The sequence below is a fragment of the Prunus dulcis genome, chromosome 6 (genome assembly GCF_902201215.1).
Source record: "Prunus dulcis chromosome 6, ALMONDv2, whole genome shotgun sequence".
Lineage (NCBI taxonomy): Eukaryota > Viridiplantae > Streptophyta > Magnoliopsida > Rosales > Rosaceae > Prunus > Prunus dulcis.
Genome location: NC_047655.1, coordinates 21,568,409 through 21,582,227, shown reverse-complemented (window position 1 = coordinate 21,582,227; position 13,819 = coordinate 21,568,409). Strand labels below are relative to the sequence as shown.

At 37.1% G+C, this 13,819-nt stretch overlaps 2 protein-coding genes across 2 annotated transcripts; both read right to left on the bottom strand.

The window, feature by feature from the left end:
• Window positions 1-1,620: 1,620 nt before the first annotated feature.
• On the bottom strand, window positions 1,621-3,218 carry LOC117633084 (probable esterase KAI2). Its single transcript, XM_034366762.1, has 2 exons — window positions 2,791-3,218; window positions 1,621-2,339 (listed from the first exon to the last, which is right to left on the bottom strand). The coding sequence occupies exons 1-2, from the start codon at window positions 3,156-3,158 to the stop codon at window positions 1,895-1,897; spliced, it is 813 nt and encodes a 270-aa protein (XP_034222653.1). The 5' UTR covers window positions 3,159-3,218; the 3' UTR covers window positions 1,621-1,894.
• A 6,568-nt stretch (window positions 3,219-9,786) lies between these two features.
• Window positions 9,787-12,835, bottom strand: LOC117632829 (probable protein phosphatase 2C 78). Its single transcript, XM_034366424.1, has 4 exons — window positions 12,472-12,835; window positions 11,709-12,076; window positions 10,458-10,694; window positions 9,787-10,352 (listed from the first exon to the last, which is right to left on the bottom strand). Exons 1-4 carry the CDS (start codon window positions 12,731-12,733, stop codon window positions 10,083-10,085), a joined length of 1,137 nt encoding a protein of 378 aa, XP_034222315.1. The 5' UTR covers window positions 12,734-12,835; the 3' UTR covers window positions 9,787-10,082.
• Window positions 12,836-13,819: the final 984 nt, after the last annotated feature.

The following is a 13,819-nucleotide window of genomic DNA, read 5'->3' as shown; positions in this document are numbered from 1 at the left end:
TATCAACACCCTCCAAGTATTTGGAATTCAAGCAAACACATACCAACATAAAGGGTACATAAATGATCTCCGGGTTTCTACATGGCATATCTTAAGAGACTGAAACGAGTGCTTCATACCAGGAACTAATGCTTGCAATACAGGCTTCAGATAACCAACAAATTACTGAAACATCGACTTGCTTGCCAAGTCCTGTGTGAAGTGAAGTTCCCACCATAATTAAATCATACACAATCAGAGGCCTCATGGGTATTTATATATACAATCAGATCAAGAGGCACTATAACAACCCAGCAGAAATGCAGAGTGGGAAAAGAAATACAAAATTTGAATAATTAATTTCTCGAATTGTTCAGTGAAAAAACTGAAACAACAATTCAAAATCACTAGTGATTAGCAATTTACAGCACCAAAAATCACCTCACTCACATCATATAAACATGATAACAAAATCCTTGATTTAATTACCAAAAAAGAGAAAATGAAAGCTGGTTGGCTGACTTAATAGAGATTACTTACTAACAATCATTACAGAACATAAAAATATATGCGATAAAATTGGAGTTGTCTATCGTTTGGCACAAAAAGGGAAGACAAATCGATGTTTACCTAGAGCAGCAAGTTACTGAAAAGCAAAAATAGAGCAGTTCGTTAAGTACATAACTTTAATTTTCTAAATTCTTTAATCAACTGCACAATAATCTACCAAATTCTCATTTACAGCCAAATTGTAAATCACATATTAAATTTTAAAAGGAACAAATAAATGGCAAAACCCAAAATTTCATTTACAGCCACACCGGTCAAAATTCACACAAAAGAAGAATAAATTAAATAGAACCATCAATTACACATAACGAAAATCAACACACGAACTTACCAAGATGGAGGAAGCAGCTGGAGAAGACGAAGTGGGTTTCTGGGTTTTGGCTGAAATCTGCTCCTCAGATGGAGTTGCTAAGGATTGGATTTGGGCAAGCACAGAGAAGAGCTCCTGGAGGCGCTACGGATTGGATCGGCTTCATGTACAGTTTCCTCTGGTGCTGTGACTTCTGTAAGCCCCCCTTCACTTCAGATGAAAGGGCTAAAGCCCGAGTCTCTACTGCTCCGAAAACTCAGTATTCACAGAGGTAGACAGGAAATGGGGTCTCACAGAGTCCTCTAGTTCCCTATGTTGTGTTCGATTTTGGAAACCAGAATGGAGCGGACTGGCCGCGTCTTCTTCTCCTCCAAACCTGCCTTTCTCTTTCCTCACATGCCACTCACATGCTGAATCACAAAGGCTGAACAGGTCATTAAGTCATTGAATCTCAGCCATCCTTTTTTAACATGGAACCTCAACCGTTGGATGGCCGGCTGTACCAGTACAGCTGAGGCACCACAGAATTTTCCCTGTTTTTGAATCGAACTCGAATATAAGGAGTGGACATAGTCCGAATTTGCGTGGACACAGAGTCCGAATTTGCAAGTTTGAACGTGTTTGAAGGAACGGAAACAATACACTTGTTCACACCATGTTTTGCAAGTTTGAACGCATTTAAAGGAACAACGATTGTTACGATACACGTGTTCACACCATGAAAATTTTCGCACAAGATAAAGGGGACTGATTTTAAGAAATTTTCCATGTCTTGCAGCATGTCTTAATAATAAAAGCTTGATTATAATTTATATAAACAACTTGAATCCAATCTTTCATACTAAAAAAGCGCGACGTGTCACAATAACACCCATTCCTTCACATGACGTGGTCCACGACTTTTGAACACGACAGCAAACAAAGCCGACGCCCTCACAGTGACCACACAACAAATAACCAATCGTCCCAAAGCTAACTAATCACTCCCAATCTAGCCATAGCCGCACCACCTCCATAATTATTTTTTGACAACAATTACGCCGCAATATCATATCTAATGTGCCGGAGAATCACCGGGATAACAATATCCGGCGAGCTCAGCTGCGGAAGATGACCGTCCGATGACATGACCTCCACGATCGACTCGCCGCCCAGATTCTGGTGCAGATACTCTGTGACGACGACAGGGACAGCGAGGTCTTTTACGCTCTGCAAAATGTGGCAGGGCACTGTGATCAGATGGAGAATTTGTCTCGTGTCGCTCTGGAAGATGGTTTGGGCGACGCTGAGGGCAATGTCGGGGCGCATGTTGAAGAGGGTCCGGCTGAACTCCTGGACCGCCACCGAGTCCAAGTCCCCGCCGACCGCCATGGGTGCGAAACCAGAGCACCAAGCCTTGTAGTTGGATCGGATGGCATCGAACAGCTGCTCCAGATCTTCCTGCTCGAACCCGCCGTAGTAGTCGACGTCGTTGAGATACCTGAATGAAAGATTGTTTGGTTTTGATTAATAAATTGGTTAATTGGGTTTTGGAAGTGGAATTAAATAACATAAAAATGATTGAGCAAGATCGGATAAACTAATATATTAATCCAAAGGTTTAAGCAATTGGGTTTGTGGGGTTTTAGGTTAACTAGTTAATTAGATTGATGAATCCACTCCCAGCAAATCGTCATGCATCTTTCGAGATTAAGAAATTGGGTTTTGTGGAACTGTAGGTTAATTATCTAATAATTGACTTGATTAGTTAATTAGATTGATGGATCCACTTCAGCCAACCCAGCAGAACACTGTTGCCCTCCACTTTCCCGGAAAGAAAACAAAATTATTAATGGAAAAAAAAGGTAAATTTGGGTTTGTGGGACTTGAGCGGAATTGTATAATAATTGACTAAGATAACCAGTTAATTAATTCATGGCCGCGGATCTTACCTAGGAGAGGCGCCGATCATGACGAGCTTGGTGAAGAGGTCGGGGCGGGTGATAGCGGCGATGGCGCCGACCATGCCGGAGACGGAGTGGCCAACGAAGATGCAAGACCCGATCCGAAGCTCCTCCAGAATGGCGAGGAGGTCGTAGGCGTAGCCCTCGAGGGTGGCGTAGCGCTCGAAGTCGAAATATTCGGGGTTTGTCGTTCCGGCGCCCATGTTGTCGTACATGACGACTCTGTAGTCGTCGACGAGGTGGGGGACGAGGTGCTTCCAGACCGACTGGTCGGTGCCGAAGCCGTGGGCTAGGACTATGACCTGCTGGCCTGAGCCCAGGACCCGCAAGTTGTGAGCTTCTTCTACAATTCCCATTTCAAATGGCTCTCTCGATGGTTCGGTGGCTCGGTGGCTCTCCTCCTCTCTGGTCCTTGTTGGGTTGGTTGACAAGCGTATAGCTAGTACCACATATAACAGTACCTGGTGATAAGATCAGTGAGGGAGCAATTATCGGGTGTTGATCGTGTACTGGAGCTTACTGTGCGTACCATTTATTATTTTGACTAGGACGCTACTTGGCAACTTGAGGAGCCCTTTGTCGTTACAGCAGTCAATCGGGTCTAGCCCAATAAAGAAGGCATTCACCTGTAAATTTGTAATATTAAGTTTGAATTTCTATAGCACTTTAAAAATGTGTGTTTTAAAGAATGAAAAATTCACATCCAAAACATATGATATGCGAAACTAAACTCTAATTATTAAAATTACAAACAAACAAAAAGTTTATGAATACATGTCTAACTGTAATTTGACTGTAAAGACTCCTTACATGCAAAGAACCAAATATTTTTCATATTATAAATAATTATTTTTATGTATTTTTACGTCTATAACATTGACTCATAGTTCAAGTGGCTTATAAGACCATGAGACATGGTACTAGTTGGCATGGTGGAACAATGAATTAGTATTTTGGAATAAAGAATATTTTAAAAAAAACTAGGAAGATGGCAAGTCAATTGGTTTAGTTTGTTAGTTCTGTTCACAAATGTGTAACTAAAAATTTGAAACTGGCATTCCAGAAATGTAACTAAAAACAAATCCCTCGTTCGAGATGTGTGTACGGTTTGAGGACATGTTTACGTATCAGTAATGGAGAAAGTAAGGAATCAGATAATTTAGGAATCGGGGAACTACTGAATCGGTATGGGAAGAATCATTCCCATTAAGCTGTTTACTAAACATACGAAATTAGTAAAGGAATGGGGTTGATTCCCATTGTTATTGTTTACTAATTTTCATGAATCAGAATCCAAATTAATTTAATTACTAAAATGCCCTACACATTTTCACCACATCACATATATAAAATTCACCCAAAACCAAAAGCTATAGGAAAAGGGGGTTTGAATTATCAGTAAGAGGGAATCCGTTATCAAAGAAAATTATCAGCAATTTATTCTGAACCAAAAGCTAGACAAGCTAACCTGGCTAAGAAATCTTTGATCAAGTGAGATAAAATTCACAAAAGAAGTCACCTAAGGGCTAAGCAGTTGCAAAGAGCACATCCAAAACTAACATAAGCAAATAAAATTCACAAAATAAACTCCAATAAATATTTATCTTTCACCTACGTAACTAGTAAATAATCAAATAATAATAATTTGCATAATCTTCATACGATTAAATACAAAATAGTCAAACTACCAAAAGAAGAGATATATAATCTCCACAAAAGTCATTCACCCATTACTCATCAATCGCAATCACTATAAGCCATGCTCCATAAGATTAAATACATAATCTTTTTTTTCTTCATCAGTCATGGTAAAGAAGACCCTCAGCAAATCGTGCTCTTTGGCTAAAATATTGGTGATACGAAATACTTGCAAAGGAGTTAGGAATTCTATTTTCCTCAATTCACCACCAAGTTTAGCTTGCACATCAGCAAGATCCTTCTCTGTTGAAAGAACATTAACCAAACCTGACATTAAAATATGTATATTATTCAAGATATCAAAAGATTCTGTGATATGAAAAATATATATATATCTGTGATATGAAAAACAGTTTAACATATGTAAAAAGATTCTGATCAACACGAGACATCGAAATTTGTAAAAGGATATTGGGAAAAACCAAAAACTAAAACAAAAAAGAAACAGCTGATCTATGGCATGAAGGCTTTTCCTCTTTTCCTTTTCTGATCAACACAATGCGAGGTGAGACCTAGAAATATTTGTGACAATAATAAAAATATTGGTTACCTAAGCCTAATCCTTGTTCTGTATATGACAACAATAATAGAATTATGGAATGTAAAGGAGACTCTAGTAATTATCACGTATGTAGTAATTATCACATATCCATTGATTGGAACTCCAAACGGCAGCAATCACTTTGTAGTAATTACCTAAACAAACTGCAAGTCTTAGAATAGTAACACTAAGAAATTCATAAACAGAAGATAATGACATTCCACTTTGACAAAATAATAATAATTAATAAAAGGTTCTTAGGACGATAACCCCCACAAGTTAAGGGAATCATCAACCCCCATTAGTTGAGGAAATGGTCAAAGTACATTTCATACGATTGTCAATAATACCTCAAATAGTTTACTAGTTGAAAGCCCTACACCAAAATTCAAAATTAAATGCAAACTAGCCTAACTACAAAACAATAAAATCTTGTTAAATCACAAGTAAAAACATGAAGAAATTCCTTGGAATATTAAGCTTTAGACAAAAACTGACGCTGCAATTGGAACTCCAAACGACAGCAATCACTTTGTAGTAATTACCTAAACAAACTGCAAGTCTTAGAATAGTAACACTAAGAAATTCATAAACAGAAGATAATGACATTCCACTTTGACAAAATACATTCTGCACCAACTATAAGATTTTCCAAACCCAACGCCATCTCTCTTCATTCATATACTACCAACATGGTTAACTATGACAATATCATCAATTTATTTATCCATGATCATACTTTGTTTTGCGATGAATGTGAAGACAGAAGATAGAAGAAAAAGAAAAAGGTGGATAGATAGATAGATGGAGTGACTTACATAGTTTCTGCTGCTCCAGGGAGGCTGTGTTGTAACGTTAAGGGTTTGAGTTGTTTGAACTCCTTCTGGCGTGTATTTTTATTTTTTTTAGGGTTTGAGTTATTTTGGAATTATAGTAAAGTGGTAAGGGTATTTTTGGAAGTTAATAAGAGAAAGCAGGAATGGGAATCGTATCGACTAGTCCCCCCTAGTCGATCTGATACCTAGTTTTGAGGGAATGTGATTACGGATTTTGAGGTGGGGACCATTTATTTTTTCATTCCTGATTGCAAGTAAACGCAGGGGAAGTCAGGAATGGAAATCATTCCCTTTCCTCCCATACCCATTACTGATACGTAAATGGTGACCAATACCTTGTATGAAGGCTATTTACATCTCTCTCTCACTCATTGAAAGTTGGAATATTTCCAGAAAAGGAAATTTGGAATATTCAACGTTTGTTTTTGGACAATAATACAACGTCGAGTCTGTTGAATATTCAGCTCTTTAGTAATAACAGATCTCCAAACAAACAAACTTATCATATCGCTCCCTTCATCAGCAATTATTAGCTGATATTTTGGCCACTATACACCTCAACGTAAGACTTAGGATATGCATAGGTAAATACTCTTTAATCATTTGAATTACAAGTTTTTTACAACAATGCTTCTTTAAAAAAAAAAATCCAAAACTAAATCAAATTAATGCAATGAAAATCAACGGTGGTTGTTGGAGTGATCACAATTCACAAGTATGGTACGGGTAATGAGTTAGAGATATTTAATCAACGTTTCTAGAAGGATTATATATATGAATTGTGATGGTTATCGGTACTTGTGCACCATTTCTCTTTATGATAAATGCGAGTATAAACTCCGCGGGCTGCAGCCATGCAGGGGACGACAACATCTGCCTTGCCACAAGGGCAAGCTTCAACTCACCATAACTACACTGATTACGTAATCTACTGTGGAGTTGGGGTCTGCCCGCATCCTAGCTAAACCACCGTGGATCGATCATACCTACTAAACTTCATGAATCATGTACTTTTTTTTCTTCTTAATTTTTGTAAACAAAATGTGTATGTGTTTGTGTGTATATGTATATATGTCTGTGTATACTTTATGATTATACAAAGTATTATACTTCTAGCTATGCTAAGGAATTTGCTTTTGTTGGGTTAGTGAATTCTATATTACATCAATGGCTGATAGTAGTTCACTAACACAATCCAACAAGAGAAACCAAACTCGGGAATTTGTGAGAGGTACATGTTAAGGGAAAAATAAAAGAACATTATGGAAGTATATTATGTCACAATGCCACTCTCGTAGGATTCTTGTATTGTTTGTGCTAATTTGGGGATTTATGCCCAAATAACCCAATTTAGGTTATTTTTTAGTTGTATGAGATATGCAGATGCTATATATATATATATTATAACTTAAGATTTTTTTAGAACATATCCCTAAATTAATATCTAATTTTGTTGGGTTTTGTTGTGCGTCACTGTCTTGTTTTTTCTGAACATTTTGAAGGCGGTGGACCGATGGTCCACATGGAATACTTGCCAGTGAAGAACCTTGTGATAAGATCACGCCACTGCTATTCTAGGTTTGATGAAAACAAAGAACCCAATTGTATAATTTTTAATGAGTGCTATTATTTCCACCTCCTTTTCCTATTTCTTCACCCATCATTATTTCTAAAATGTCCTTTAATTCATTTTGAAGTAAACACTAACACACACAACCTATCAATGAACTTTCGCTAATGTCCCACAAAGTCAAGCCATTTGCATAAGTTTCAAAACAAATGCCTAGAACTTTAAAACAAAGCTCAAATAAAACTTTCCAACTCCTTGAATCTCAAATACAATTTCACCAAACGAAATATATGCACTTCTGCTAAATACCCACAAAGTCAAACCATTCCAAAGCTTCAAGGGATGCCCAAAAACTCCAAAACCAATCTTAAAACTGTGGGAGCATATATTTTCGTCTCCAATCAGGGCACGCCACGTGGAAAAGAAGATTATCTCTTAAACTAATTAATTAAACCAGTTTATCTGGCTAATTAATTAATTGGGATAAATATTTTAATTAATATAATATTATCTTTATTTAAATAGATAATATCATTAATTAAGATATTATCCTAATAAAGAGAAGATAATATCATTTAATTCAGATATTATCTTCTTAAGAGATAATATATTTAATTCGGATATTATCAAAGCCGACTTGATCCTTACGAAACCCTAACCCCGAGGCTCCTATAAATAGACGACCTCATTCATCATTCAAGAGACGACTTCAGAAAACCTACTCCTTATACCCGAGAAAAATACCCGAAGCTCTCTCTCCCTCTCTACTCTCCATATTTTCTCCACACGGCTCCAGGCTCCGGCCACCCGGTTTACACCCTACATACAACTCCGTACCCTTTGCTTAGCTATTGTTTTCCTACAAACACTCGAACTAACTTAGGCATCGGAGGGCCTTTGGCCAACCCCCCCCGGGTGTGGTCTACTTACTCCAATCTTTTTTACAGGAATCGAGGAAGAGAGAGAAGGAAGATCGAAGATTGAAGGATCCAGAAGCGAATATTCTCCCGTGAGATTATTTGCACAAACAAAAACAACCCTAGTTTTGTTCCAATTAGCTTTAGAAACCAGCACCCGTGCCAAGCTCATATTCTTGTAATACCAAAACAACAAATCTTAATTCTCTCTGTAGCCTTAACCCCAAAACAAAAAAAACAAAAAAATTCAAGCGAACAAGCCAAATTTTTTACTGAAATTGAACCACAAACATCCCACGAAAAAACACCTCCCAATTTTAGAAACTCCAAAACCAACCTACAAATTTTAGTTTTTTTTTTTCTTTTGGGTAAAGAAGAAAACCCACCTAGAAAATTCTTCGAATGGTTCACAAGACAAAGAGTAAACGCAAAGAAACATAGAAAAGTAAGATGATAGAAATTACGCTTTGACTTGAGGAAGTGATATGGCATAGAAGAGGCAACCTGGATCTTTTTTCTTCTTGAACTTCTATCCGCAGAGAAACAAGAAGATAAGCAAAATGTGTAAATTTGTCCTTAGAAGTCATTTTACAAATGGGTAAATTTGTCTTTAAAAGTTTGAAGATAAAGTGGGTGGGAAAATATGACAGATGGGTGAAAATAGTTGTACTCTTTTTAATGGGCTAATATCATTATCCCCTAAGATTTGGGGTCATTCATGAAATGGGCCACCGATGTTTAATTTTGTCAATTTACCCCCTAATGTTTTAAAATTCGACCAATTTACATGTTCCTTCTATTTGACCGTTTGGTATTCTGTTAAGTGACGGTGTGACAAATGCACAGTCCACCTTTTTAGCTTAGGTGTAATTAAATATTAAGAAATAATATTAAAATTTTAAATAAAAACCTATTTCCTTTCTCTCTCTCCTCCCTCACTTTGTTGAAATATGGCAGCCCCTTCCCCCTCCCAGTTGTATAATTTTTAGGATAAATTACTCAAATGGTCCTCAAACTTATACATGATTTACATTTTGGTCCATCAATTAAATTATTCGTTCAAATGGTTCATCAACTCTATATTATTCGCTTCAGTGGTCCTACCGTTACATTCTGTCAATATTTTCGTTAAATATAAGGGCAAATTAGTAATTATTTACCATAAAATTGGTTAAATCTAACAAAAAATTAGACGGTGAGATCAATGGAGCGAATAATAGAGTTGTTGGACAATTTGAACGAATAATTTAATTGAGGGACCAAAATATAAATCAAGTACAAGTTTAAGGACCATTTGAGTAATTTACTCTAATTTTTAATATATAATTATTAAATGTTGGTCGGTGAAGGATGAACACGTATTCAAGCTCATTCGCACAAGATAATAAGGGAGCAAAAGAGAAAAAGGGAAGAAGAAAGGAGTTGTATAATGACAAAGTTTTTCAAATTATCAGGACTGTGAGTTGCAAATTTTAATCTCAATAAATAAATCCCAGTATATACAGCATTTGTAAATCACAACAAATTATACGCCGACGAGAAGGAGTGCTGAAAATGAGGTCAAAGCTCAGAGCTGAGAAGTCAACAGCACCTTCAATCTGCCACCAAACTATGTACACAACCAAACCCTTCCTGTAAAATCTAGCAGCCTGCTGCACCTACTTATAAATTCTCATTTTATTTACACAATGGTGCATTTTCTTGTGCAACTGATATTCTCAGGGAATGGTGTGGAGTGATACATCGGCTTCATCGCCGTTCATGGAGAAGATATCAACAGGAACACTGGTGCAGTTGAAGAGGCTCGGATCCGTCAAACTAGCATTTGGGGAAACTTGTGAATGATCCAGGAATATCACGATGACAGTGATGTCATCATGGAAATGGCGCCTTACCCCCTTTTCGATTCTTTTTATGTCCTCATATCTCAATTCTCTTTTCTTTGCAGCCTCCTCAATCGCAGCTCTGACCAACCGCTTTGCTATTCCCTGTAGTTAAAATTGAAGCAACCACTTAATATCTTATAATTTTATAGTCAGTTTTATAAATGAACACGAACACCAACAGAGATATAAATTTTGCCAGGGACTTACAACTCTTGAATTCTTTGAGACGATTTTAACAGCTGCTTCATCACTCAAATGCTCCCAGAGACCATCTGTTGCAAATATCAAAAACATGTCCTGTGGCTCTAACTTCCGAACTAATATCGAGGGTTCTGCTGTCATAACAGGCCTCTTTAAAGGAACAGGTATACCGAAATGGTGGAAGAGTGGATCTCTGTTAAACTCGGGTTTCTTCAAGTAGACGTCACCAATTGACCTTGACACCTACAAAGGAGAGGTTTCATCAGATCACAGGCAGAAAATATGAATGAGGTAAAGCAACTACTCTGAAGAATAAACATTCACTTTTACAATGTATCTATGATTTATAAACTAAATTTTCATCGTAGGGGCTCTGTTGGAGCATGCATCATCATATCTTTATGTGTGTTTCTGTAATGGGCATGAAAATTATCATGACTTTTAATTGCTTATGAGAGTGTCAAAAAGGTCACATACACATAACCAGCTCAACTGTGATTTTGACTAGTCACAGACTCACAATACCCTAATTTTTAGGTTTTCATGTGCATTCTATGAACCATCACCCCATTTGCTTAAAATACTCAAATTCTTAGCTGGCTGGAAAGTTGCCAAAGAGGCAAAACCCGTGAAGATAGAAGGATATGGATAAACAAAGGGAGAATACCATATCCACATCAAATTGTGGACTTTTCCTTCATAGACATCAAGAAAGAATGGTTGTAAGAATCTATTCCTTGAAGAGTTATCTTCAAAACAATGCACCTAAGCAGAGCAGGATCACATCTTTCAAGAACGAGGTTCATGCTTTGGAACAGTATGGTATTACTGCAGGGAAAAATAACATATTAAAGGCAAATCCACCCCTTTATTATACTCATATCACAAAGTTTCACAAAAAAAATTTAGGTGCAGGTGGGGGCAAGTTCCCCCAGATTCTAATTCATCATGGAACAAAACCTCGCATTCAGATTTGAAACAACTTACCCTTAAAAATGAAAATATTTTGAACTTCCCCAAAGGAAAAATAAAATAAAATTGTTAAGTCTCTAGTTTAGTACTCCATAATATGGTACATACTGGGGAAAAGCATCAGTACTAATATTATTTCCATCAAACCGTTATCAATATAGTCATCTGAGATTCCAGGACACATTAAATTTGCTCCTAACATAAGTCAAAAATAGATATGTTAATCAATTCAGAAATACGGACGGGCCAGAGGATCAATGAAGTAAAAGAAGCCACATTTTGTACCTGAATAATGCCCTTAATTCGCCAAACTCCACGAGTGTACACCACAATGTGTGCATCATCAGGGTGAAGATCCTTAACCTCCTTCCTCACTTCCTCCACTGCAACATTGTGATCTGTAGACAATCGCTCTGCCACAACCGCCTGCCCCTCTGATGCTCTCCGGCCAAGAACTGCCCTCGAATCTCCGAGATTAGCAACATATAAAACACCATTTGAAATTGCGCCAACCAAACAACATGAACCTACGGAAGCAATCTGCGGCCGGACAGGCCATGATGCCTTAACCAAGTCCAAGAACTCTTCCTCAGTTGCATCAAATGCCTTCCTTATCACATCCTCTGACAGTCCACCTTGCTCAATTGAAAACTCTGAAGAATAAAAAACCAACTCAATGTAAATAAAGACAAAAATCTTTCCCTTTCATCTTGAAGAAAAGTTGTGAACTTTATCATAATAATAACCCAAAGAAAAATACCCATCTGATTAATTGATGAAAATATTAAGTCAAAGGAAAAACAATAGAATAAGAACACAATAAAGCATGTTCTATGTTGGTTTGAATTTCTTCAAAGTTGAATAGCTACTTGAGCTAAGCAAATCTGTATGATCTATAAGTCAAGTGGAGGTCTTTTTGGTCTCAAGACATAAAATTCTTCTTGTAATTGAAATGTAATTACTGAAAATACAAGAAAATAAACAGCTAAAAAGTAAAAACAAAAACAGGGTTGGGTGTTTCTGTAGAGCTAGAGGGTGTACTACATACTGTGAAGGAAGGGGAAGAGGCGACTGGTGATGAAGCGAGAAGCTTCAGGGCCACCATGGCCATCATAGACCCCAATATACGTGGCGTAAGGGGATGTGAACACCTGTCCCTGGTCTTCCAAAGCCGAATTGGCTTGAACCACTGCGATCGAATAGTCCCCAGAAGAGTGGGGCTTGAGGTCCATGTGCCAAAGGAGCCCATCTCCACCATCTCCTCCTCCAAAGCACTTCTCCAATGGCCTCCGACACATCTCCAACATCATTGTCCAACTGGGTTCTCTCTGGTTTTCTGGTTACTTATTAGATTCTTTCACTTCGGTTTTTGGGAAAAACTATGAAAGAAAGAAAGAAAGAAAATGCGTGGTGTTTGGGTTGGTTTTGGTGGTTAAGGATGGATGGTGTTGGAATAAAAAGAGAGAGACGTGGGGATTCCGTGTTAAAGGGGAATGGAAGATTTCCGGGAAATTTTTTTGCGTTGAGAGAAGGGGAGTGAGAGAGGGAAGTAGGACCAAAGACAAAGACTTTGATGGGTTTTCAATTTTATAAGTCGTATTTTAAAAAGAGAAACGGGTTTCTTGGTGTTTGGTTTTTGGAATGTGGGAGTTTGAATCATATCCAACGGTTCAAAATAAGCGGTTTTTGGAAGGTGGCGTTGAGGTGGACGGAGAAAACTTATCTTGTGATTTGTCGGATGAAAGAGAGAGAAACATATTCTTTAGGAATTTTGGGGAGCAAAAGTCTGGTCACGAATATATGGATAGATAGATAGAGCTCACAACGCAGGAAATTGGGGATGGAGACCATTTGATTTGATTTTCCCACGATTTATTACAAGTTTTTCTTCTTCTTTTTTTTCATTTGACTTTTAATATTAAAGAGTGTATAAATATAATCCATAACAACTCTTAACAGCCAACGAACAATTTGATTCTTTCTTCTTTTGTCCAAAAACAACACTATTTTTGTGTTCCCGTAGTACAAAGAAACCAACTTCCTCCATTTGTCGTTTGACAAGACAAACAAGAAAGAGTCATTAATTACTCTTTGCAAATTGAGGTTACCGAATCACAATTTGTAAAATGTTCGTCTTTTAAAACAATTATCTTTTCTCTAACGTACATTTTTTGTCAATACAGTGTCATTATCGATAACATGTAAATAACAAAACGTATCAGCATGTTATTTATGCATTATCGATGTAAAATTCGTCCATTAGAAAAGGATGAGTATTCATAATCTAGTGATGAATTTTTTTTTTTTTCCAATTGTTTAAAAGAGAATTTCTAATTTGATTGTTTCCTTTTTCATTGATTTTTTATATATTAAAAATTGTTGGTTATGAAACTTTT